The sequence below is a fragment of the Elephas maximus genome, chromosome 9, assembly GCF_024166365.1.
Source record: "Elephas maximus indicus isolate mEleMax1 chromosome 9, mEleMax1 primary haplotype, whole genome shotgun sequence".
Taxonomy (NCBI): Eukaryota; Metazoa; Chordata; class Mammalia; order Proboscidea; family Elephantidae; genus Elephas; species Elephas maximus.
The window spans coordinates 2,778,591-2,799,925 of record NC_064827.1 but is presented as its reverse complement, the minus strand read 5'-3'; the positions used below and the strand labels follow the sequence as shown (position 1 = coordinate 2,799,925).

The window sequence follows — 21,335 nt, the reverse complement described above, 5'->3', positions numbered from 1 at the left end:
CACAGTTAGACAAATAAGCAACATCATGATAAAGGGAGAAAAGATTGAAGTTGTCAAGGATTTCATTTTACTTGGATCCACAATCAACACACATGGAAGCAACAGTCAAGAAATATAAAGACACATTGCATTGAACAAATCTGCTGCAAAAGACCTCTTTAAAGTGTTGAAAAGCAAGGTGTCACCTTGAAGACTAAGGTGTACCTGACCCAAGCCATGGTGTTTTCAGTCGCCTCATATGTATGTGAAAGCTGGATGGTGAATAAGGAAGACCAAAGAATTGATGCATTTGAGTTGTGGCAAAGAATATTGAATATACCACGGACTGCCAAAAGAACAAACAAATCTGTCTTGGAAGAAGTACAACCAGGATGCTCCTTAGAAGTAAGGATGGCGAGACTATGCCTCACATACTTTGGACATGTTATCAGGTGGGATTCGTCCCTGGAGAAGGACATCACGCTTGGTAAAGGAGAGGGTCAGCGAAAAAGAGGAAGAGCCTTAACAAGATGAATTGACCCAGTGGCTGCAACAATGGGCTCAAGCGTAGCAAGGATAGTGAGGATGGTGCAGGACCGGCAGTGTTTCGTTCTGTTGCACGTAGCAGCCTTACGATTCCAAACTGACGCTGAAGTACCTAACAACAACCACATAATGGTGTTAATGGGGCAGGATTAGAGGAATTTATGTCAATGAGGCAGGACTCAATCACAGAATTAGGTTATATCATGAGTCAAATCTTTTGAAATATAAAGGGGAAAATTGAGCAGAAAGGAGGGGGCCTCATTAACACCAAGCAAGAAGAGCCAGGAGTGGAGTGCATCCTTTGGACCTGGGGTCCCTACACTGATAGGCTCCGAGACCAGGGGGAGATTGATGACAAGGACCTTCCTCCACAGCTGACAGAGAGAGAAAGACTTCCCCTGGAACTGGTGCCCTGAATTTGGACTTTTAGCCTCCTAAACTGTGACAGCATAAACTTCTGTTTGTCAAAGACATCCATTTGTGGTATTTCTGTTATAGCAGCACTAGGTAACTAAGACAGGGAAGAGGAAGTATGTACAGGTATGGTGGAACAGCTGAAAAGGTGGGAAACTGATGTTGTTGTTAGCTGCCGTTGAGTTGGTTCCAGCTCATGGCGACCCCATGGACAGCAGAATGAAACGTTGCCCAATTCCACACCATCTTCACTCTCATTGGTATGCTCAAGCCCATTGTCGCAGCCACTGTGTATTTTGATGGCTTCCAACCTGGCAAGTCATCCTCCAGCACTGTATCGAAAATTATTGTGTTGTTTTTTAGGGTTTCCATTGGCTGATTTTCAGAAATAGGTGGTCAGGGCTTTCTTCCTAGTCTGTCTTAGTCTGAAAGTTCCCCTGAAACCTGTCCACCACAGGTGACCCTGCAGGTATTTGTAGCACTGTTGGCATAGCTTTCAACATCATAGGAACAAGCGAGCCACCACAGCAGGGAACACTGACAAATGTGGGCCTGCAGTCTGGGGTTCTGTGCAGCCCTCGCCCACCACGCCCCTTCAATGTGGAAGGCTCCAGGCTGTGGAAGGCTCCTTGGAGGGGGACCCTCAGCCTTGCCTTGGGAAGTGGGGGTTTGGTTGCATAAGTGGGGACCTCCAGGAAAGCTGAGAGAATTTGAGAGCTCCGTAACACTAGGTGAGAACTGGGAAAACACCCCTCATCACGGTAGCTCCTCATCAGAACAGCGTTACCCTATGAATTCCCACAGGGCTTGGGCCAGTCCCTTTGCAGGGAAGAGCTCTGGGGGAGAGGAGGCCTACTTCTCCCTCCAGTGCTGCCCCAGTGGGCTCTGGGGGAGATGGCCGAAGAGCTATAGAGTCCCCAAGACCAAGCCTAAAGGGTGGATGTGCAAAGCACTCTGTGATTTCAGAGAGAAAACCCACCTAAGGGGCCCTGCACCGGCCACAGATGCACATGGTGGGGTGTAACTCTTTCTGCTGGTTTGGAAGCGAGTTTCCGACCATGTCAGCCTGGCCAGTCCCTCCCTGAGGCACCTCCCTGCTGCTGCGGGTCAGGTGGCTGCCTGTGAGCACCAGGGGGAGATGACAGGGTCCCACACTCACGGAGATCCGGGTCTGGGGCAGGGAGTTGTTTTCAGGGTCTGCGACACATTTGCATTGGTGCATTTCTTTTCTTTCTTTTTAAAAACTTTCATTGTGGCAAAGTATATATGACAAAAAGTTTGCCATTTAATCATCTTTAAGCGGACAGCTCAATGACGTCACCATACCGCGCAACCATCACTATCCATTTCCCACACTTCTTCATCACCCCAAACGGAAACCAAGCCAGCGCCAAGCCAAGGCCGCCTGGGTGGACCCCCTTCCCCCAGAGCGGGGGGAGGCTCTGCTGGGGCTCTAGCTCCTTCCAGGCAGCCCTTGCAGCCCCTGCCTCCTGGGACGGGTTTGGGCCATGCCCCCACTCCAAGTCTCTACCCCAACCCCGATCTCTTGAAGACCAAGAGAGGTCTGCTAGCAAAAGCCTGGGTTTTTTAAAGAGTGTTTTTTTGAGGGAGGCGCGAACTCCTTCCGGAGGGTGGGGCGGTCGGTGGCAGTAGAGGCAAAGCTCCGTAGGATGTGGCCTCTCCCTGTCCCGGGCCTGCGTCGGGCCGGCGCCCCACTCCGTGAATGGGGAGATGGCGCCACCTGCTGGCATCACCCGCCCCCACAGGGGACCCGGGACTTCAAGGCTCAGACAGGTTACCTGTCCCCAAGGGGGCTCCTAGGCCCCGCAGGCGCCCGCGCGGGGGCGGGGAGCAGGAACAGCACGCCCTGCCCCCTCCTCGTGGATTAACCCCCTGATGGAAAACTTTTTTGGGAAGTATGCCCTGACGCGGGAAAGCGATCAGACGCTAAGTGTGCAGCCCGGGCAGGCGCTCCGAGAAGCGACGGACGAGGCCCGCGGCCCTCCAGGCCCCCCAGGGCGCCCACCCCCCAGACCGAAGGACGCCCAGTGCCTTTGCCGGCTCTGAGTTTTACGTAAACGGAGTCGCCCCGCATTAAACGAGCGCTTTGTGCGTCCGCGCTGTTTGGGGAGCCCCAGAAGGCGCACCTGGCACAGCCCAGGTGCTGTCTTCCCCTCCCCTCGCCCTCGCCCTCGCTCTCCGCCCGCTTTTCAAGGCGCGGGGCTGAATGTGGCACCGTTAGCCGGCTGGTCCACGGCCCTCAGCCCGCCTCCCGGGGGCGCTGCGTTTGGGGTCGCGGGGAAGAAGGGAGAAAGGAGGGGGCAGAAAGCTGGGAGGGACCACACGGCACCTCCGCCCCGCCCCTCTGGGCGCAGTGGGGGTGTGGGGCCCAGGTGCGCCCACCTGCCCAGGCTCGGGCGGGGCGCTCAGGGGGAGGCCGGGCGGGCACCGGTCCCAGGGGAGCCGGCCTGGAGAAGGAGCCGCCCAGACGCCGGGTCGGGTTTCTGTGGCAACGCGGCCGTCGCCCGAGCTAGTCCTCAGCCAAGCCTCTGCACACCTGGCTCATGGCCCCGCTCCGCTTTCGCCATGGCAGCCCCCAGGAGCCCGAGCGCCGAGAGCAAGCCCTTGGACCCGCCGGCTGGTGAGTACCTGGGTGCAGTGAGTCCCTGAGCGCGATGAGTACCTGCGCTCTCCTGCCTGCGCCATGGGACCACTGGCCACAGGCGGAAGCGGCTGGGCGTCTCCTCCTGTGACCTTCCTCTAGGCACCCCCTCCTCGGCCCTCTGAGAACTTGGCCAAAGCCAGCTACTCTGCCCCACTGGCCTTTGGACTACTGTGTGGCCAGGGCACAACTTTGTGAACTGGATGGTCATTTACTGTCTCTCAGCTTTCCCATCTGTCGAGTGGGGATAAATCCAGTCCGCGGGGGGGGGGGGGGGGGGGGGGCGGGGGCCAGGTTGGGAGGGATGCATAGTTTTCTGCCTTTGGCTCCGACCTGGCAAGTCTGCAGAGCTAGGAGTTTCCTGTTATCAGGGCAGTGGTGGGGGAGAGTGCTCTGGCCAGGAGGGCACCCTTCTGGGTGGACACCCTCTGGGTAGCTCTTTTTGGGCAAGTGGCCTGTGCTCCTTGAGCCCTCCGGTGTCAGAAGGCTGAGTCAGAGGTCACGTGGCTGGGGGAAGGAGACGAAACTGCCCCAAAGTCGTGACCCCTGGGTGGCTGTTCTGAGCCTTCAGAATGGTGTGGTCGTCCTGGGCCAGGGACCTGTGTCCAGGGAGGGGTCCAATGACTTGGCCGCAGGCCCCACGTCTAAGGATGGTCAGCCTGCCTGTGGTGTGTGACCATGGCCAGGGGAACAGCACTGTCCTCAGGGCTGTGGTGAGGACCCAAGGTTGCCTGGGGAACACGTTGGGCACAGGGCTGGGCCTGGCAGGACTCTGTGGGTGGCGGCTGGCTTAGGCAACGTTGCTGTGTTGCTAGCCACATCAGGCGCATTGAAATTCGGCAAAGTGGCCAAGGCTTTTGCTGGCTTTGGCCTTTGAGGAGCCTGGGCAGCCTGGTGGCAGGAGTGAGGCAGGGGACAGGTGGCAGGGAGCAGGTTCCTCATGGGCTGTGGGAGGGTCCCCTGTGGGCCTGATTTCACCCTTCTTTGGCATGGCCGTGGGTCTCCCCTTGGTGAGGGTGGACAGTGCTTGCCTGGGCTCCCAGGCACCTCTGGGTGGGCTGTGGGCCAGGGGCTATTTGATGATGCCTGGTGTTTTCCAGTAAAAAAGAGCTGGGGCAAAATGTTGGTGCTGGGTGCCAGGGGGTGTGACTTCATTTCCTAAGTGCGGTGCGGAGTTGCAGAGGGCCAGAGCCACGTGTCCTTTATTTATCTCTGCCTCCCATCACCCTATTTAGCTGTACCATCCGGCCTCCCTAACAGCACTCTCCTCCAAATGGTCGTCCCGAATCACTGGCTTTTGTGTCACCTGGTTCCTGCCCTTGCATCTGCTGGCTCTGTGTGGCTCTGCGTCCTCTTGGGTCCTGACCAGCCCCATGGCATCAGCTGGCCTCCCTGGGGAGCTCCCTGGGAGCCAGCAGGGGCTGTGGGCCACCACGCCCCCTTCAGAGCTTGTGCCGAGGCCGTTGCGGTCCAGCTGGCTCAGCAGACCCTGGCGGGGTGTGTGTGTCTATATTGTGTGGGGGGGGGGGGGGCATGTCCTTTGGGCACGTGGGCCCATGTGTCCCCATCCTCTGCCGTCCTCTCCCCAGGTGTGGCCCCAGCCCGGGACAGCCTCTGGGAGCTTCTATTTGGAGGCTTGAGCCCTGGCTTCCAGTTCCTGGCTGCAGGGTGGGTGTTGGCAGGAGAAGGCTTGTCAGGGAGCCGGGCCAGTTTGTGTCTGTTGCCGCGGTAGCACTGCTGGGCCTCAGGACTGGGTCTGGGTGGTGGTTGGTGCCATGCCTACGCCCAGGCCTGAGCCAGCTTTTTACAGCCGCTAAGTTCCTTGTGATCTCAAAGCCTGGGCCTCGAGGCCGAGGGCGTGGTAGCTTTTCTCTCCTTCACAGCCCACTGACCCCCCTCTCCTGGCCCGTTCAGGCGTCCTGCAGCCTGCTCAGCTTCCCTGCACCCTGCTCAGGAACCCCCAGCCTGCTCAGGAACCCCCAGCCCGCTCAGCTCCCCCAGCCCGCTCAGCTCCCCCAGCCTGCTCAGCCCCCCCAGTCTGCTCAGCCCCCGCAGTCTGCTCAGCGCCCCCAGCCCGCTCAGCTCCCCCAGCCTGCTCAGCCCCCCCAGTCTGCTCAGCTCCCGCAGTCTGCTCAGCGCCCCCAGCCCACTCAGCCCCCCCAGCCTGCTCAGCTCCCCCAGTCTGCTCAGGCCCCCTAGCCTGCCCAGCTCCGCCCCTCCAGACTGTTTCATGCGCTTTCCTGGGGACGAGATGGTGAGAAGTAAACAGTGCAGCTAATTAGAGCAGAGCCCCTGCCAGCTCCCAGCAGCCACCCAGACTGTGGGAGAAGTGAGGTGGAAGCCGCTGGCTGGAAGGGCACAGTGCTTTTCACAGTTGCCAGGGCTCGGGGTGTGGTGGGCTTCCCGGGTGTGGGCGAGGGGCAGCCTTTAGTTGTGGGACAGGGACGGGAGCTGCCACCTGGTGAGTATTCATGTCTCAGAGCTGGGCAGAGAGACACGGGGCGAGGCCTGTGGGGGCCATGCGGTTGCTGGGGTTGGCTGGGCAGAGGGCCCTGTGTCTGGCCAGGCCCTGGGCCTGCTTTCTTTTCATTCTCCGTGCCCAGCCCCGGGGTGAGTGAGCAGTTTATACCCCTGTGTCTTCTGGCCCTCACAGGCACCCACAAAGGGGGGCTAATGTTCTGCTGAGACCAGGGGATGTTCAGGGGTAGCAGCCTCACCTTCCACACAGGAGACCCAGGTCCACGTCCTGGCCAGTGCACCTCATACACAGTGGAGGCTTGTGTGTTGCTCTGATGCTGAGCAGGTTTCAGCGAAGCTCCCAGGCTAAGACAGACTAGGAAGAAAGGCCTGGCAATCTACATCCAAAAATCAGCCCATGAAAATTCCATGGGTCACAGTGGTCTGATCGGGGGTGGCGTAGAACCAGGCAGGTTTTATACGTTGTATGTGGGGTCGCCGTTAGGTAGCCTTACTTCATGCTGAGGACCCCAGGCAGCTGCTACTCTTCTCTGGCCTGGGGGTTGGTACAGGGACTCGACAAGGCTGGCCAGCTGCCTTCTGTCCCTTCCAGACCCCAGGACAAAAGTTTTGAGGTGAACCTCAAGTCCCCTGTGAAGCCAGGTGGCAGCTGGGCTGGTCTCTTGTGACGGTCTGGAGGATGGCTCGAGAGGAGTTGCTAGAGCTGAGCCCATCCCTGGCTAGGTGGGGCCACCTCTTGCCTGATCCCTGGCCTCGTGGGGGAGGCAGGAGGGGACCAGGCAGGTACAACCAAGGTGGAGGGTGCCGGGGACCCTCCTGCACAGGCGGCATTAGTTAGGGTGCCATCCTCTTCAGAGAGGGGCCTCCCAGCTGACCTGGGGAACAGGGCCCAGCTCTAGGAGTGGGAGCTGAAGCCAGCGAACTGCAGCTGGGTGCTCGTCCAACAGGCTGGGGCATCAGGGTGGAGGCAGAGCTTGAGGTCCTGACAAGTGCGGCAGCAGGCCTGCAGGGACCCCAGGCCATGTCCCACAGCCCGGTGGCTTTCTCCTGGCCCTGCTGGTGGCTGCGGCAGGCAACCCTGGGCAAAAGATGGCTGGGCTGCTCCCAGCCCCCAGCTGCAGACCCCACTCAGGGACCCTGGCCCCCAGGCAGCAGAGGGTTTTAGACAGGGAGAGGCAGGTTCCCACAGGCCCTCAGGAGCCAGTGTGTGTCTCCCTGCCTTGGAGTTGCATCCCCTGACCTTGGAGCTGTGTCCCCTGACCTCAGGGCTGTGCCCAGGCCCAGGCTGGAGGCCTTGGGCAGGCTGAGGCCAAAAGGCCGGCCGGGAGGGGAGGAGGGCGGAAGGCAGGCCACGGCGCTGACTCACCACGGGACGTGAAGCTGCTGTCTGGTTGTATTTTCCCATTTGCTGCGTCTTTGTTTCCGTAATTTTGCTTTTATTGACAGTAACGCGCTGAAACTTACTGATCTGTGGTGTTTAGGAAGCAGCTTCTTCGGGGAGCTGGAACCTCCCGCTTGCTGGTGGGGACGGCTCTGGGCTGGGCTGTTTCCCTGTGAATGAGGAAAAAAGGGGCATCACGCCCTCACCCGTGAGGACAAACACCTGGTTGCCGGCTCCCATCTCCTCTGCTGGCAATGACCCCTTCTTTCCCTCTTCTTTGATGGGAGCAGCCTGGGGGTGCCAAGGAGAAACCCCCAGATCACACTGATGGCAGGCCTGGAGGCCTGGCAGGGGGAGCCCCTTGGGAAAGGTGCCGGCTTCCGCAGGGTTGGACAGTACAGGGACAGGTCGGGCACCCCCTGCAGGGCACAGGGTCTGGTGGGTCAGGGGGTCACCTGCAGGGGAGGGGTGGTGGTGGTTGGGTTCAGGGGTCCCCTGCAGGGTACAGGTTCAGACAGTTTAGGGGGTCCTTTGCACAGCATGGGGACAGATGGGTTAGGGGGTCCCCTGCAGCATGTGGAGTAGGGTAGGTCAGAGGGTCCCTGAGGGCGGGGTGGTAGTGGTGGGTGGTTTAGGGGGTCCCCTGCAGGGCGTTGAGTAGGGTAGGTCAGAGGGTCCCTGCAGGGCACAGGGACAGGCTTTCACTCCAGTGTAAGCCTCAGAGGGGCTGTCCCACATAAGACGGTGTCTTTGGCGCGGAAGGAAGCTAGAAGTAGAGCTGTCTGTGGAGTGCCCTAGAAGTTGTCCAGGTCAAAGGGTGATGTGGGGGTGCCAAGGTCACTCCCAGCTTCCAGTCACGCTCCCAAGGTGTAGCCAGGGTGTAGCCAAAGCCATGTGCAGTCCACATGGCATTCTAACTAGCTCTCTCAACGTGTTTGATCCCTGCAGCGCCTTTTACAGGGTCCCAGAAAGGCCCAGACGGTTCCTTCAAACCTCCAAGGGCTCTCGCTGCAGCCCTGACCCATGGACCCCTCTCTTTGAGCCCCCCAGCAACCCTGACCCCTAGAGTTCACTCTGCCCCTCCATGCCTGACCCCTGGCATCTGCTTTCTGCCCCCCAACCAGGGGTGGGATTAACCAGTAAGCGAGGAACGCGCAGGTTTACATCGTGAGGTACACACGGGCTTACCTGTGCTTGCCTACCCGTCTGTAGTGCAGTTTCACATGGACTTCACCACATAAAGGACAGGTGAATTGCAGATGAGTAAGTGAGCCCGTGCATACCTTGCTTATTGGGTAAAGCATCCCTGCCCCCACAGCCCTGACGCCCCCAGTGTCTGCTCTCTGCCGCCTCTGCAGCCCTGACCCCTGGAGTCTGTTCCCTCCACCACTACAGCCCTGGCCCCCAGTGTCTAATCTCTGCCTGCCCCCCCCAGCCTTGACCCCGGCGTCCACTTTCTGGGGCTGCTGGTCCCCTCCCAGATCATAAAGAACCTCACTGACAGGTCCGATCAATTTCAGCCCCGCCGAGGGATGTCCCTGGTGGACGGTGCGAGCCCGGGCAGAGTGGGACTTCTGGCCAGGCAGACAAGGCAGAGCCAAATGGTGGCAGCAGCCCCGGCAGGGGAACCTCACTGCGGAGGTACGTCTGGGCCACAAGCAGTGGTCCAGGGACCCTAGGGCAGGAGCTGGATTTGGCCCCACTGTGTCCCATCTGAGGTCCACCCCTTCCCCTGACAGGCCTGAGAGTCTCCAAATATAAGGGGGGCTGCAGAGCCTAGCTGGTGGAAGGGGAGGCACCCTCCAGAGTGGTCCTCCGAAACAAAGCTTCTGGGGCTCCTGCTGCTTTCTTGCCCGTGGCTGCCGGACGGCGGGAAGACTCCCATGGCTGCTGCTGGCTCAGACTCTGCCCTTGGACACATGTGGCCATGTGTGCCAATGACCAGGGTGCTCTAGGGCCCAGGAACTCCACTCATGCCCTATGCCTGGTTGGGGCTGGCCTGGTGGCCCTCTGCAGGGCTGCCCCCTGGTGTCCTCGGGAAGGTTCTCTGTATATGCCTTGTGGGTAACCCCCATTGCCCATGCCTGCCTAGAAATGAGGAGTCCCTGGGTGGTACAAAAGGTTAACAAGCTTGGCTGCTAACTGAAAGGTTGGCAGTTTGAACTCACCCCAAGGTGCCTCAGAAGAAAGGCCTGCTGATCTTCTGAGAAGCCAGCCATTGAAAACCCCGTGGAGCAGAGTTTTACTCCGCGTACATGGGGTCGCCAGGAGTTGGAACTGTTTTTTTTTTTTTTTTTTGCTGCAGACCTGGTCCCTGGAGACACTAGGGAACTTGTGCCTTTCGGGCAATTCCTAAAGTAATAAGTATTCGTAATGATAGCAGCAGCAGCTGAGGGGCAGGCAGAACCAGTCCCCACCCTCAGCAATGACTCACCAAAGGCTCCTAGTATGCCTGGGGGGCTCCTGGCAGTGTCCCTCTCCCTAGCTGCTATTTCTGTGGGCAAAAGGTGCCTGAGCGTGAGCTGGGCGCGGCCTCAAGGCCAGTGCTCTTGTCCCTGATTCAGCCGAGGAAGCAGTGGGCAGATGTCAGGGTGCACTCTCAGCCCCTCACCTGGCTCAGGCTGGCTCCTCTCCTGCACCTCCACTCAGGCCCGGGTGGAGCCCTGACCCAACGCTGAGCCCAGCCGGCTGCCTCCCCCTGCCCATTCCCCATGCTTCCGCACTGGACCCAGAACAACCCTGAGCCCCAGGCCCAGGCCCATTGGCTCACTTGCCCCTGCATGGGCCCCGTGCCCTGGGCGGACTGGGGCAGAGGGCTGCTTGGAGCCTCACCAGGAGTGAGAGGCCTGATGCCCAGTCGCTGAGTGACACGGGGTTATTATGCTGTCACGGAGCCCCCCTGGAATTCTCTCCCATGGAGAGGCAGCCCGCTAGGAAGTCCCTGAGGCTGTGGCCAGCCCAGGCCCATCTCCATGACTGTCCTGAGAGCTTGCATCCCGGGCCCCAGCTCCCGCGAAGGCCAGCACCTAGATAGAGCAGGGCAGTGGCCAGCCGGCCCCAAGCAGGGATGGGCACTGGGCTGCAGACCCTGAGGCTGCCATGTGACAGCACCAGAGTGCCCTTGGGGCAGGGGTGGTGACCGTGGCCCTCCTAGTCTTGGGGATGCCGCCCACCTGCCTGCTGGAAATGCCCCAGCCCTGCCCCAGAGGTGGGGCCCCAGGGCGACCGGCCAGCAGCAGGGCCAGCGCCAAGCCCCAGGCATGTGCGTGTGGAGTCAGGCAAGTGCTCTCCTCTTGGTGGGCTCCGGAGGCAGCGGCTGAGGGACAATGTGAGGACCGGGGCTCCGGGCCCCAGGCCTACTCTGAAGTGTTCCCCTGGGCAGGCGGCCTGACCGCCTGAGCCTCAGTCTCCATGCGGTGGGCTGCTGCGGCTGTGGCCCTCAGCCAAGCTCATGTCCCCTGTTAGGCTTCAAGCCCAGCAGAGAAGGGGCAGCTGTCCACTCAGAGCCTCCTCACTTGGGGATGTCCTTTCCTAGACTGACCATGAAGCAGAAGAAGTGGGAACAGGAGAGGCTTGGGGACGAGGGTGCTTGGCGGGAAACACTCCGCCCTGTGCACTGGCTTCACACCTGACCGTGGTATTCGCTCCTTTCTCTCAAGGGAAGATGAGCACCATCCACCTGTAGACAGTGATGACCTCTTGGCTGCCCTGAGGTGGTCTGGGCCCTCCCCGCAGCCGGGTACCCTAGGGAGAGCTTCCCGAGAGGCCTGGCCAGACCCCAGTGAGGCATCATGCATCCTGGGGCAAGCTTGCAGCTGCCCAGTGTGGTCTGGAGGCAAGGAGCCTGGGAGTGGAGGAAAGGGCAGCAGCTCTGTGTCTTCCGGCCGCCTCTCCGGCTCTTCCGGGGGCCACGAGTTGTGCACACCTCCCCCTGGGCTCTGGAAGGAGCGGCCCCCCCAGGTGCTGGGTCCCCCTCGGCAGCTCCAACGGAGTGACCCCCGTCTAGAGCGACTTCGTGACAAGATCCGGGCCCAGGCGGCATGGCAGGCCAGCTGCGGCTCCCTGGGCACCACAGCACCCTCCAGCGCCTCGCGCCTCTGCAGGGCCTCCAGGCCAGCGCCCCGGAAGAAGGTCCGCAAGGTGGCACACATCCCTGCTGCCCAGGCACGCCCAGGTCAGTGGCAGCCCTGCCAGTGAGTTGTGAGAGGTGGGCTAGTGGCCCCTGGGAGGTGTGAGCCCCAGGCTGCTGAGGCCCAAGGAGGGCCCAGGGCCAGCAGTTTAGTGGGGGTTCGGGTTGGCAGCAGGGAGTGCACTTGGAGAATCTCAAGGAGGAGTAAGACGGGGCAGGGAGGGGAAGGCTGCACAGGCAAGAGTGGAGGCAGCGGGGGTAGACCGGCCACGTGGAGGCTGTGGCAGGAGAGGTGCAAGGGCCCACGCCCCCTGGGCCCAAGGCCATGCCAGGCAGGTTGCTGACAGCCTTGGGGAGCTGGGGGGGTGCTTAAGCAGGTGGGTGGCATGGTCACAGGGAGTGTCCTGCAGCAGCTGTAACAAGGTCCCACAAAGTGGCAGCTTAAAATAACAGGAGTTGAGCTTCACAGTCTGGAGTTCAGAAGTCCAGATCGAGGTGTGTGGGCAGGGCCACACTCTCTCCAGTTTTCTGGGGGAGGATCCCTTCTGTCCTGTCTCTCCCAGCTTCTGGGGGCCCCGGGTGTGGCTTGTAGGTCTCCGCACGGCATCCGTTCTTCCTCTGTCTCTGTGTCTCCTCTCTTTATAAGGACACCATTCCTATGGCATTAGGGCCCAGCCCACCCCAGTCTGACCCACGTTAGCCTAACTCATCACACCTGCAGAGACCCTATTTCCAAACAGGCCCACGTTCAGAGGTACTGGGTTTAGAACTTCAACATACATATCGAGGGGACACAATTCAATCCGTAACAATCAGGTTTGTGGGGACTCAGGTCAGTAACACCCTGAAAAGCCTGCCTGGGATTTAGAAGGTTCGCATGCTTCCCTCCCACCACAGAGCCCACTTAGCCCAGGAGGTGGCAGGGGTGGGGAGGCAGGGGTGGAAATTGAAGAAACACCCAAGCCCCGCGTCCACTGGAGCAGAGAGAGGAGGCCAGTCCTGAGGCTTGCCTTATGGCCAGGCAGGAACTGTTTTCTGAGGAGAAGCAAGAGAGATTTTTTCACTTAAAAAAAAAAAAAAAAAAAAGAGGCTTTTAATGAAAAAGGCAGTACATGTTTATTGTGGGACGCTCAGAAAGAATAGATAAGCAAAAAGACTTAAACAAAAGTCGTCTGTATCCCTGCCCACCCCTCCCCAGAACTACCCTGGCAGCACTTAGGTGGGTGCCCTTCCAGGCTGTTCCCCACACATCCTTCTCTTTGTCACCTCGAGGTTCTAGCACTGACCAGCACACCCAGCTGTGCTGCTGGGTAAGGCCTGCTTGCTGGCCGGGCCCCAGAGCACTCAAGCTTGTTCAGGGAAGCCCTCTGAGACATCGGGGCTGTTTCTGGTCTAAATGAGATGCCGCCATGAGCCCGCTGCCCAGTGACGTGGCCGTGTGCCCTGGTGACCCCGGGGTGCACTCTCGGGGTGGCCGTAGGTCAAAGGCTCTGGGTTGGAAGGTTTCCAAGCAACGGCCAGAGAGCTGTCCTCAAAGCTTCTTACCAATCTCCCTCTCCGCACTGTGCTTCTTTTGCTCTGCTCCAGGCTTCAGCGTCCTGCGTGCTGCTGAGAGCCAAGTGGAAGACAAGGAATCCCCCAGCCAGGGGTGTGAGCCCGCCAGGGTCTCCCAGCACCAGGCCTCTGGTAAGTGGAAGCTTGGGCAGTGTGGGCTTACAGTGCTGGACTTTGCTCCCTCCACGCAGCTTCTCTCTTACCCTGTGTGATTGTTCTGTTATGATTGCACTCGTAGATGACGATACGGAGGGTCATAGAGGTCCCCAGCCAGGAAGGGGCTGAGCCAGGATTCAGACCCAGCCTGCTGTTCTCTTATTCTCTGGCGCTAACATCCTAACCCTCTGCTGGCCTTCCCCGCAGGGAATCCAGGCAGGCTGCAGGGCTGGCTTGGCTCCAGCGCTACCTTATGCAGGAAATGCCATGGGTCAGCCAACTTCCCCTTGGGTGAGGAAGGGGCCAGAGGAACCTCTAGGTTTTTGGTTACTCATTCATCAACGAAGGGGAGTGGGCAGGGTAGAGAGCACAGGGGCTGCATTTGGGGCTGGTGGGCTGGCGGGTGGCATTCAGGAACCTGGGCTTGGTTGCAGGGCTGTGGGAACATCTGGGGTTTAAGCAGGGTGTGGCTGTGGGTGTGAGTCTGGTAGGCTCCCTCTGTCCACGGGGCGTGGACTGGGTCGGTGGAGGGAAAACGAAAGCACTGTCCCTGTGGCCCCAGCCAGGTCCTGGAGACCAGGGAGGGAGCAGGGAGGAAAAGCTGGGGTGCAGGGGTGCCTGGAGCCCCCCCTGGATCTGGCTTCCCAGGGCGCCCACGGCTCAGGGGCTGTGGCCCAGACGAGCCATGTGGGATTTCCATGGGGCCATGGGGGTGGGTATGAGAGCCGGGTCCCCAGAGGAGAATCATCACCCGCCCAGGTGCAGTGGGGGTTGGGACTACTGCCCCAGCTGGGACCCCACTCTGTAGCAGTCACAGGCACTGGTCAGGTGTGTGCCCCGCCCGCCATGGGTGGTGACCAACCGTAGATTCCATGGGGGTCCCAGGCAACCTGACTGGTAGCTGGGAAGGGTCCTCTCCCTGAGCCATCTTTGGCCTCACCCACAGCAGCACCCCTTCATGATCCCTGTTCTGTTCATTCACTCACATTCAGTCATTCATTTGCTCAACAAACATCTGAGCACCCGTGGGCTGGGCCAGAGCTGGCTGTGGGGATTACAGGGATGCGAGAGTGGGTCCTGTCCTCGGGGCTCTCAGCTTGGAGGGGAGGCCACCGGGCATCCCGAAACTTGTCCGCAGAGCAGCACCTGCCGTGAGGGAGGCGTGGGGTGCACAGGGCCTCAGCCCAGCTCTGCTAGAGGCAACCCCTTGCAGTGGTTCTCACCCAGAACATGGGGAGGGGCAGGGTAGAGCAGGTGGTGCAGGGCTGAGGGGCACAGACCACCTTCCTGCACAATTCCAGGGGGTGCCCTCACACAGGCCCCTGGGCTGGTGAGCGCGGCAGGTCTCCGTGCCACTACTCACTGTCCCCCTCCCCTCCCTCCTCTCTTGCTCAAGTTCCAAGAGAAAAAACCAGAAGGACCAAAGGGTGTTCTTGTAAAAGAGAGAAGGCACCCAAGTCACCCTCTCCTCGAAGAGCTCCCAAAGGCAAAGGTGAGGGTTACTAATTTGGGGTCCACAAGGGGATGATTCTGGCTCTCGGTAGGTGAGTGGGTTTCGTCCTGGTGGGGATGGGAGGCTGATGGCATCTGGCTCAACGGGGCTTGGGTGAAGGGGTTCCCCTGCCCGAAGGAGGGCCGCGTCGGCATCTGTGTCTCCGGAGTCCGGAGTGGCAGGAGGGTCCTGCCTAGGCAGTGACGCCGCCGTGGCGGTGAGGCCAAGTCCCAAGTCCCCGTGTGCCACTGCTCTGCTCGCAGCACCTTGGACTGAGACCCCTGCAATGACACGAAGCTCGGCCACACACTGGTGTGCACACACAGCTCGCTCACGTCATAGCACAGCATGTAGCGTGCGCTTGATGGGCAAGAGGGAGGCACGCGTGTATCTGGTTCACAGGGGATGTGCTTGCTTTTTAGTTAAAACCAAAACACCAAACACGTTGCCGTAGAGTTGATTCTCACCCGTGGCGGCTCCACGTGTGACGGAGCAGAACTGAGCTCCGTGGGGCTTCCTTGGCTGTAATCTTTACCAAAGCAGATTGCCAGACCTTTCTCCCGTGGTGCCGGTGGGTGGGTTTGAACCACCAACCTTTCAGTTAGTGGTCATACTGGAACCATTTGTGTCTTCTTGGCTTTTCCGTTCCATGGCTTCATTTAACGAGCTGCTGCAGTCCTGTGGAGGAGATGCTCCGGCGCGGCCAGGCTGGCCTGGAGTTCAGAATTCCAGGCAGCGAGCCCAAAGCCCGGCTTGGCATGGGCTCTCGGGCGAGGAAAGGCCCTTGGGTAGGTCCCTCTTATCAACAGCCCTGGAGACTCGGAGAAGTCAGCCGGGGCTGCAAGACAGCCAGGTATATGTGTGAGGACAAGCCTCAGAGAAATGTCCAGAAAGTCTGCTAAGTGGTCTTACTGCTGTGGAACAGTGTCAGGGAGGAATTCCTGATCCAGGGGTCTGCTGCCTAAGGAGGTGGGCAGTGTGTTGGCACCAGCCAAGCCCCCACCGCCTGGCCTGGGCTTGCCCTTGGGCCAGGATAGCCCACCCGAGGAAGGGCTGGACACGGGGCGTGGAGAACAGAAGGAGGTGGGCAGGAGAGTAAGCGGTTACTCCAGGCATTTCCTCTGGGACGTTCTTGGCAGTCAGGGTGAAGTGGCCACACTCAAGCGTGCCCCAGCCAGGTGCCCAGCTCCATGCCACGTGATCTATGGGCATTAGCTCACTTAATCCTCATGGCTGTCTTTTGAGATAGGCGGTTTTGCTCCCATTTTGCAGATGAGGAAACTGAGGCTCAGAGATGTGCACCAGCCTTCCTGGGGCCCCACAGGGTAGAGCCAGGCTTAGGACCTGACTCAAGGCTGGTGCTCTTAACTTGAGCAAGTCCAGCCATGTTTACCTGGGACTACACCTGGACACCTTGTTAGGGCCTGCCTTCTGGGGCCTGGGCTCCTGGACCCCTGTACCACAGGTTGTGGGACACTACCAGGGGCCCCTCAGGTGGGGGAGAGCCCTAACCACTGGGCTGAGGTCAACTCTGTTAGGCCCTTACTCTAACAGTAAGCTTGAGAGCTGCTCCTGCTCACCCTGTGCCTCAGTTTCCCCCCATGGCATGAGAGCGGTCCAGAGGCCCCTTGGTGGGGAGTGGGAATGTGTGCCCTGTCGTGCCCAGGGGCCCGTATTTCTGCCACACGTCATCAGACAGTGGCTGCCTCTGCTCGTGGGCAGAGCGGCAGCTTCTGGTGGACTGAATAAACACCTTCTTCCCCTCGCCCGCTCTCCCCATCGGGCACTCGAGTCAGATAGTCAGATTCGGGAGCTTAGGCAGGCCCACCTGGTGTGAGGGCAGACGTGTTTATTCAGCAGGCAGCTGGCTGGGCATGGGGCGATGAGGGAGAGGGGCTGGCACAAAGTGAGGGACGCTGGGGGGGCACCCAGAAGGTTCCGGAAGGCTCACTGGCAATGCATAAAATACAGTAACAATTTTCTGTCCCCTTCCCCCCAGCTTTTTGGTTTGTTTTATTTTAATGGCTCACTTGAAAAATGACCTGCTTTCCGCCTGACACGGGGTCAAAAGGGCGTGCCATGGGTGGCATTCATCATCGTAACCACCGTGTCACCCTGTCGGGCCTGACCATTAGTTTCTGTCAGTGACGAAGTCACAGCTGGACTAAGGAGAGATGAGTTTGGGCTCAGAGGTCAGACCCACAGGACTTGGGAATTGGATGAATTAGAAATTTGCTGTAGTTAACAAAAAATTAAATCACAATAGTTATAAAATATTCATCCATCCGGGCTGAAGGAAAATGAAGCCAGATATTTAATTTCAGGTTATATCCCCTCACTTTGCATTTTTTATCATAGATTAAGTCAGCGGCGGAACTTTGACAGGGCACTTTGGGACTTAATCCATTTCCACAGATTAAAAATTCTCTCGTAAAAACATTAATTGCCATTAAACTGCTCAGTGGAAGAAAAAGATGTGTCCTTCAGGGCCCATTTGCTTACCTGGTCCCCTCTGGCGGCTAGTGGGGAAGAGGCCCTGCGGGTGATGGACGGCCCCCACCTGCCCGTCGGGAGGGGTCCGCAGCCCAGAGCCTCGTGGGGACATGTGGCCAGCTCTGTGCAGCAGAGCAGCTCGAGGAGGCTAGGACAGAGCCCCTCCTCTGACCGGCCCCCTGCTCTGCCCCCCACCCCAGGGCCCCACCTACCTCAGCCTACCCTCCTGAGCTGGGGGAACCCTGAGCCCCTCCAGACCCAACTCTTGGAATGTTAGTGACCCCAGTTTCATCCTCACCAACTCTGTGGAAGGGGCTGTTAGATACTCCCCCATATTAACCAAAAAAACCAAACCCATTGCCACGGAGTCGATTCCGGCTCACAGTGGCCCTACAGGACAGAGTAGAACTGCCCCATCGTTTCCAAGGAGTGCCTGGTGGATTTGAACTGCTGACCCTTAGGTTAGCAGCCGTAGCACTTAACCACTACACCACCAGGGTTTCCTCCCCCATATTACAGTTGGGGAAATCAAGGCACCAGGAAGTCAGTTGCCCAGGACTCATAGCTAGCCAGTGCCAGAGCCAGGATTTGAACTCGCATCTGGGGCACCAGGCCCTGTTCCTAACCACGGTGGGAGGTCCTGGAGGTGGAGGGCTGGCCTGAGAAGGGGGCAGGACCCCAGCGGGCGAGGCCTTGGCCTCCTGGCTGAGGGAGGGCGTGGTCTGTGGTTCTGGCTGCGGGTGGGCGTGGCCTCGGCGTCCTGCCTGGCCTTGAGAGGGCGTGGCCTTGGTGGGGGTGTTTGCCTCAGGGTCCTGGCTTCAGGGGGCGTGGCCTCGGGGGAACCTGGCTTCAGGGGGCGTGGCCCCTCCCCTTTTTGGAGTAGTAGCTTCCCGCCTGTGGCTGACACCGGGTCAGGGCAGTCCAGGAGGGTGCTGTGTCTGGGGAGCGTGTGGGTGGCTGCCTGTTCCAGATGGTACCCTCTCCAGACGGTCCCTGCGGTAAAGCACCCTCATTCGGCCTCCCGAGTAAGAACCTTCCCCCCATGGGGTGCAGGGGAAGTCTTGGCTAGGAACCCGGTGGTCTTGACCCCAGGTCACGTGAGATTTTTCTGTCCAACAGTAGCTGTTCTGAGGGTGGCAGCCACCGACGTTAGCGCTCCGGCTGGCCTGGGGGGGCAGTGGGATCCTCGACAGGTGTGACCTTGGCCTGGACCTCAAGCAGCTTGTGTGAGAGTGGACAACCAGCCCCCCTTGGCCTCGGCCGGGGTTCCTGTGGGTGGGCTTGTGACAATGGTGGTACCGCTATTGGCATTTGGTTAATATGATCTGGGATTATGGAGTAAAACCTTGATAAATGGTGTTTATTATGTGACAGCACCTATTAAAACCAGCTCATTTGTGTTTGTCATGCAGTGCATGGTTTCTGCCAAATTACCCAGGACCCTAGCCCACCAGCCTGGGCATCTTCAGGACTCTCAGCAGTTTAAAAACCAATATTTCCTCCAGCTTAGTGCTAACGATCAGATATAACATTGCCTTTGGTTCCCCTGCAAAAAAAAAAACAAAAAAACAGTTTTTTTTTGGTTCCCCCTGCAGTGAGCACCTGCGCAGGCCCCCCAGGTGCTGGAGAGCTGAGCCAAGGGCTGTGGGTTCCTTGTGATTATTATCTTTACTGTTGTTACTGGCCAATGTTTGCTGAGCACGTGCTGTGTGCCAGGGTCTGCTTGTTTTACAGACAGAGCCCTCAGGGCAGGCTTTATCATCTTCGCTTTACGGAAAGGGAGTTAAGACTCAGGCTACCTGAGACTCAGCCCTGCCCCTCCTCCTGCCCCTCTTCTGCTGATGGCTGAGGATCTGCCCCCTGCCAACGTACCTGGGCAGGCAGGATCTCCCCGTGCGCTCCAGGGTGGCGTGCCCTGCTCTCCCAGGCTGCCTGGCCCCACTGACCACCGCCTACCCTGGCCCTGGATGTGTGTGTGTGTTTTCTCTGTTTAAGATTCTGAGGTGGCGGGTGTGTACGCCTGGAGGAGAGGACAGGCCCTGGTGAGGTTGCTGCTCGGGCCCCCTCCCAAGCTCCCTGGGCACCGGAGCCAGGCACCCTGGAGAGAGCTGGCTCCCACCGTGGAATTAGGTATCTTGTGCCATGTGCCAGGGCTCTGGGTCTGCTTTGCTGTGGCATCGGGGGCGGGGGGCTAGAAGCAGCTGTGCCTGGGGTGATGGTGACATCCGGGTTTGGGAGCAGCACCTCTCTGGGGACTTGTCAAAAGCCCTCCAAATCTCAGAGACAGGACTGAGAGGACATCATGTGTGAGGCCCCAGATAAGGACGCTGTCCCCAAGAGGCTTCTGCCAGGCCCTGGGGAAGCAGGGCACCTGCTGGGCTCCCTGGTTTAAGGAGAGCAGGACAGGGACCAGCAGGGCTCCTCTGGTGGCATCACCGTCTGTCCAGAGTCATATGGGCATGGCACCTGTCCCCGAAGGCACCTGTGTGCAGTGATGAGTGCAGAGGTCAAAGGGGGAACTCATGGGGAAGGGGCCTGGAGAGGAAAACGAGGGTCAAAGGGCCTTCCTGCCCTGCTGATCCCTTCCTGGGCCCCGCCCTCTTGAGGGCCTTGCCTTCCCCACACACCTGCAGCCCCTGAAGTGCCTGTGACTGCTGTCTTTGCAGGAGAGAGCAAGAAGATTCCAGCTGCCGAGTACGGCCCTGACCCCACCCAGATGCCCGGACCAGCCTGCAGTGACCAGCAGCTATCAGCCAGCACACCCAGCCTGGCCTCCTGTGACCAGCCTGCCGCCATCCAGACCGCCATGGCCATCCTGCAAGACCTCCGCCGGCAGATACAGGCTGGGCTGGACTTGGCCCGGCACCCCCAGTCCAGGCAGGGGGCAGAGCTCAGGCGCCCAAAGCTGGGGCTGCAGGACCAGACAGACAGGAGGCAGCAGGGCCCCCAGAGTGCCCCAGACACCCGGGGTGCCTTCTCGAAGAGGCCTTGGGCCATGACCGAGGAAAAGAGTGGCCCCCCTGAGAGGGCTTGCAGCTTCCCTGGGCAGCAGCCCTGCAGTGGCTCAGCCAAGTGGGAGTCCTACCCAGAGAGGACCTGGGCGGCCAAAGCGTTGGACCCCTCCTTCCAGAGACCTGGGAGCCCCCCCACAAGGCTAGGCTCCTCCCCACAGCCGACCTGGAGCACTATAGCGGGCCAGGGCCGGGAAGACTGGGGTGCTCCTGTCCACCAGCCCTGGAGCCCTCTGGCGAGGCCAAATCCTCTGGCGCAGCGGCCCTGGAGCACCTCCTTCCTGCAGCGGCCAGGCGCCCGGAGCAAAGGCCGGGGATCCGACCTGCCGCCCTGGCGGACGCCCACCGGTAGCTTCCCTGAGGATGCACCTGGGAAGGAGAACAGGGAGGAGCTGACCGCCGGCCAGAGGCCCCGGGGCGTCCCGGGCCCACCCCACAGCTCCGAGTCCTTGCGGGAGTTCATGCGGCAGAATGCAGTGGCGCGGCGGAAGGAGGCGCTGGAGGAGAAGGCGGCGGCCGAGCGGGCGCTGGAGCTGCGGCGCCGCCGGCCGCAGGAGGTGTGCCGCCCGCAGAGGGAGGCCGCGCTCGGGAGGCCGGGCCCCGTGGTCTCCCCGACCAGCCCCGGCATCGTGACCTTCGCGCCGCAGGAGGTGTGCCGCCCGCAGAGGGAGGCCGCGCTCGGGAGGCCGGCCCCCGTGGTCTCCCCGACCAGCCCCGGCATCGTGACCTTCGCGCCGCGCTCTGCGCAGCCGGGGGTACGTCGGGCGGGCGGGGGCCGGGCCTCCTGGCGCCCCTGGACGGCCGGCTGCCGACTCTTGTTAGAAAACCAGGCCTCTGCGGGAGGGCAGGGCTGGGACTCGGGCCGCCTTCACCCCCGGCTGGGGCGGAGGGTCGGGCACGGCTCCCTGCCCCCTCGTCGGTGCTCCCGTGGGTCCCCGAACGCCCGCCGCCCGGCCGCGATGGGGTCAGGAGGGACCCTGCCGCCCGTCCCAGCCTCCTCGAGTCGCCTGCGAGGCTCTGAGGGATCCACCTGAGACCCC

At 60.2% G+C, this 21,335-nt stretch overlaps 1 protein-coding gene across 7 annotated transcripts in view; it reads left to right on the top strand.

Annotated features, from left to right (window-relative positions):
- The first annotated feature begins 3,489 nt into the window (after positions 1 to 3,489).
- CCDC187 (coiled-coil domain containing 187) overlaps positions 3,490 to 21,335 on the top strand; it is a 66,451-nt gene continuing 48,605 nt past the window's right edge. For 4 of the 7 annotated variants that reach the window (XR_007518612.1, XM_049895451.1, XM_049895448.1 and 1 more), the window contains exons 1-7: positions 3,490 to 3,580; positions 8,981 to 9,101; positions 11,120 to 11,634; positions 13,177 to 13,275; positions 14,696 to 14,791; positions 19,280 to 19,414; positions 19,951 to 21,050. Coding sequence is in view for 6 of the 7 variants with exons in the window: in XM_049895451.1 (XP_049751408.1) it covers positions 3,526 to 3,580; positions 8,981 to 9,101; positions 11,120 to 11,634; positions 13,177 to 13,275; positions 14,696 to 14,791; positions 19,280 to 19,414; positions 19,951 to 21,050 (2,121 nt within the window). In the remaining variant the exon portion in view is untranslated. The remainder of the gene's footprint in view (positions 3,581 to 8,980; positions 9,102 to 11,119; positions 11,635 to 13,176; positions 13,276 to 14,695; positions 14,792 to 19,279; positions 19,415 to 19,950; positions 21,051 to 21,335) is intronic. The other 3 variants (XM_049895450.1, XM_049895449.1, XM_049895452.1) reach the window with 3 other exon arrangements.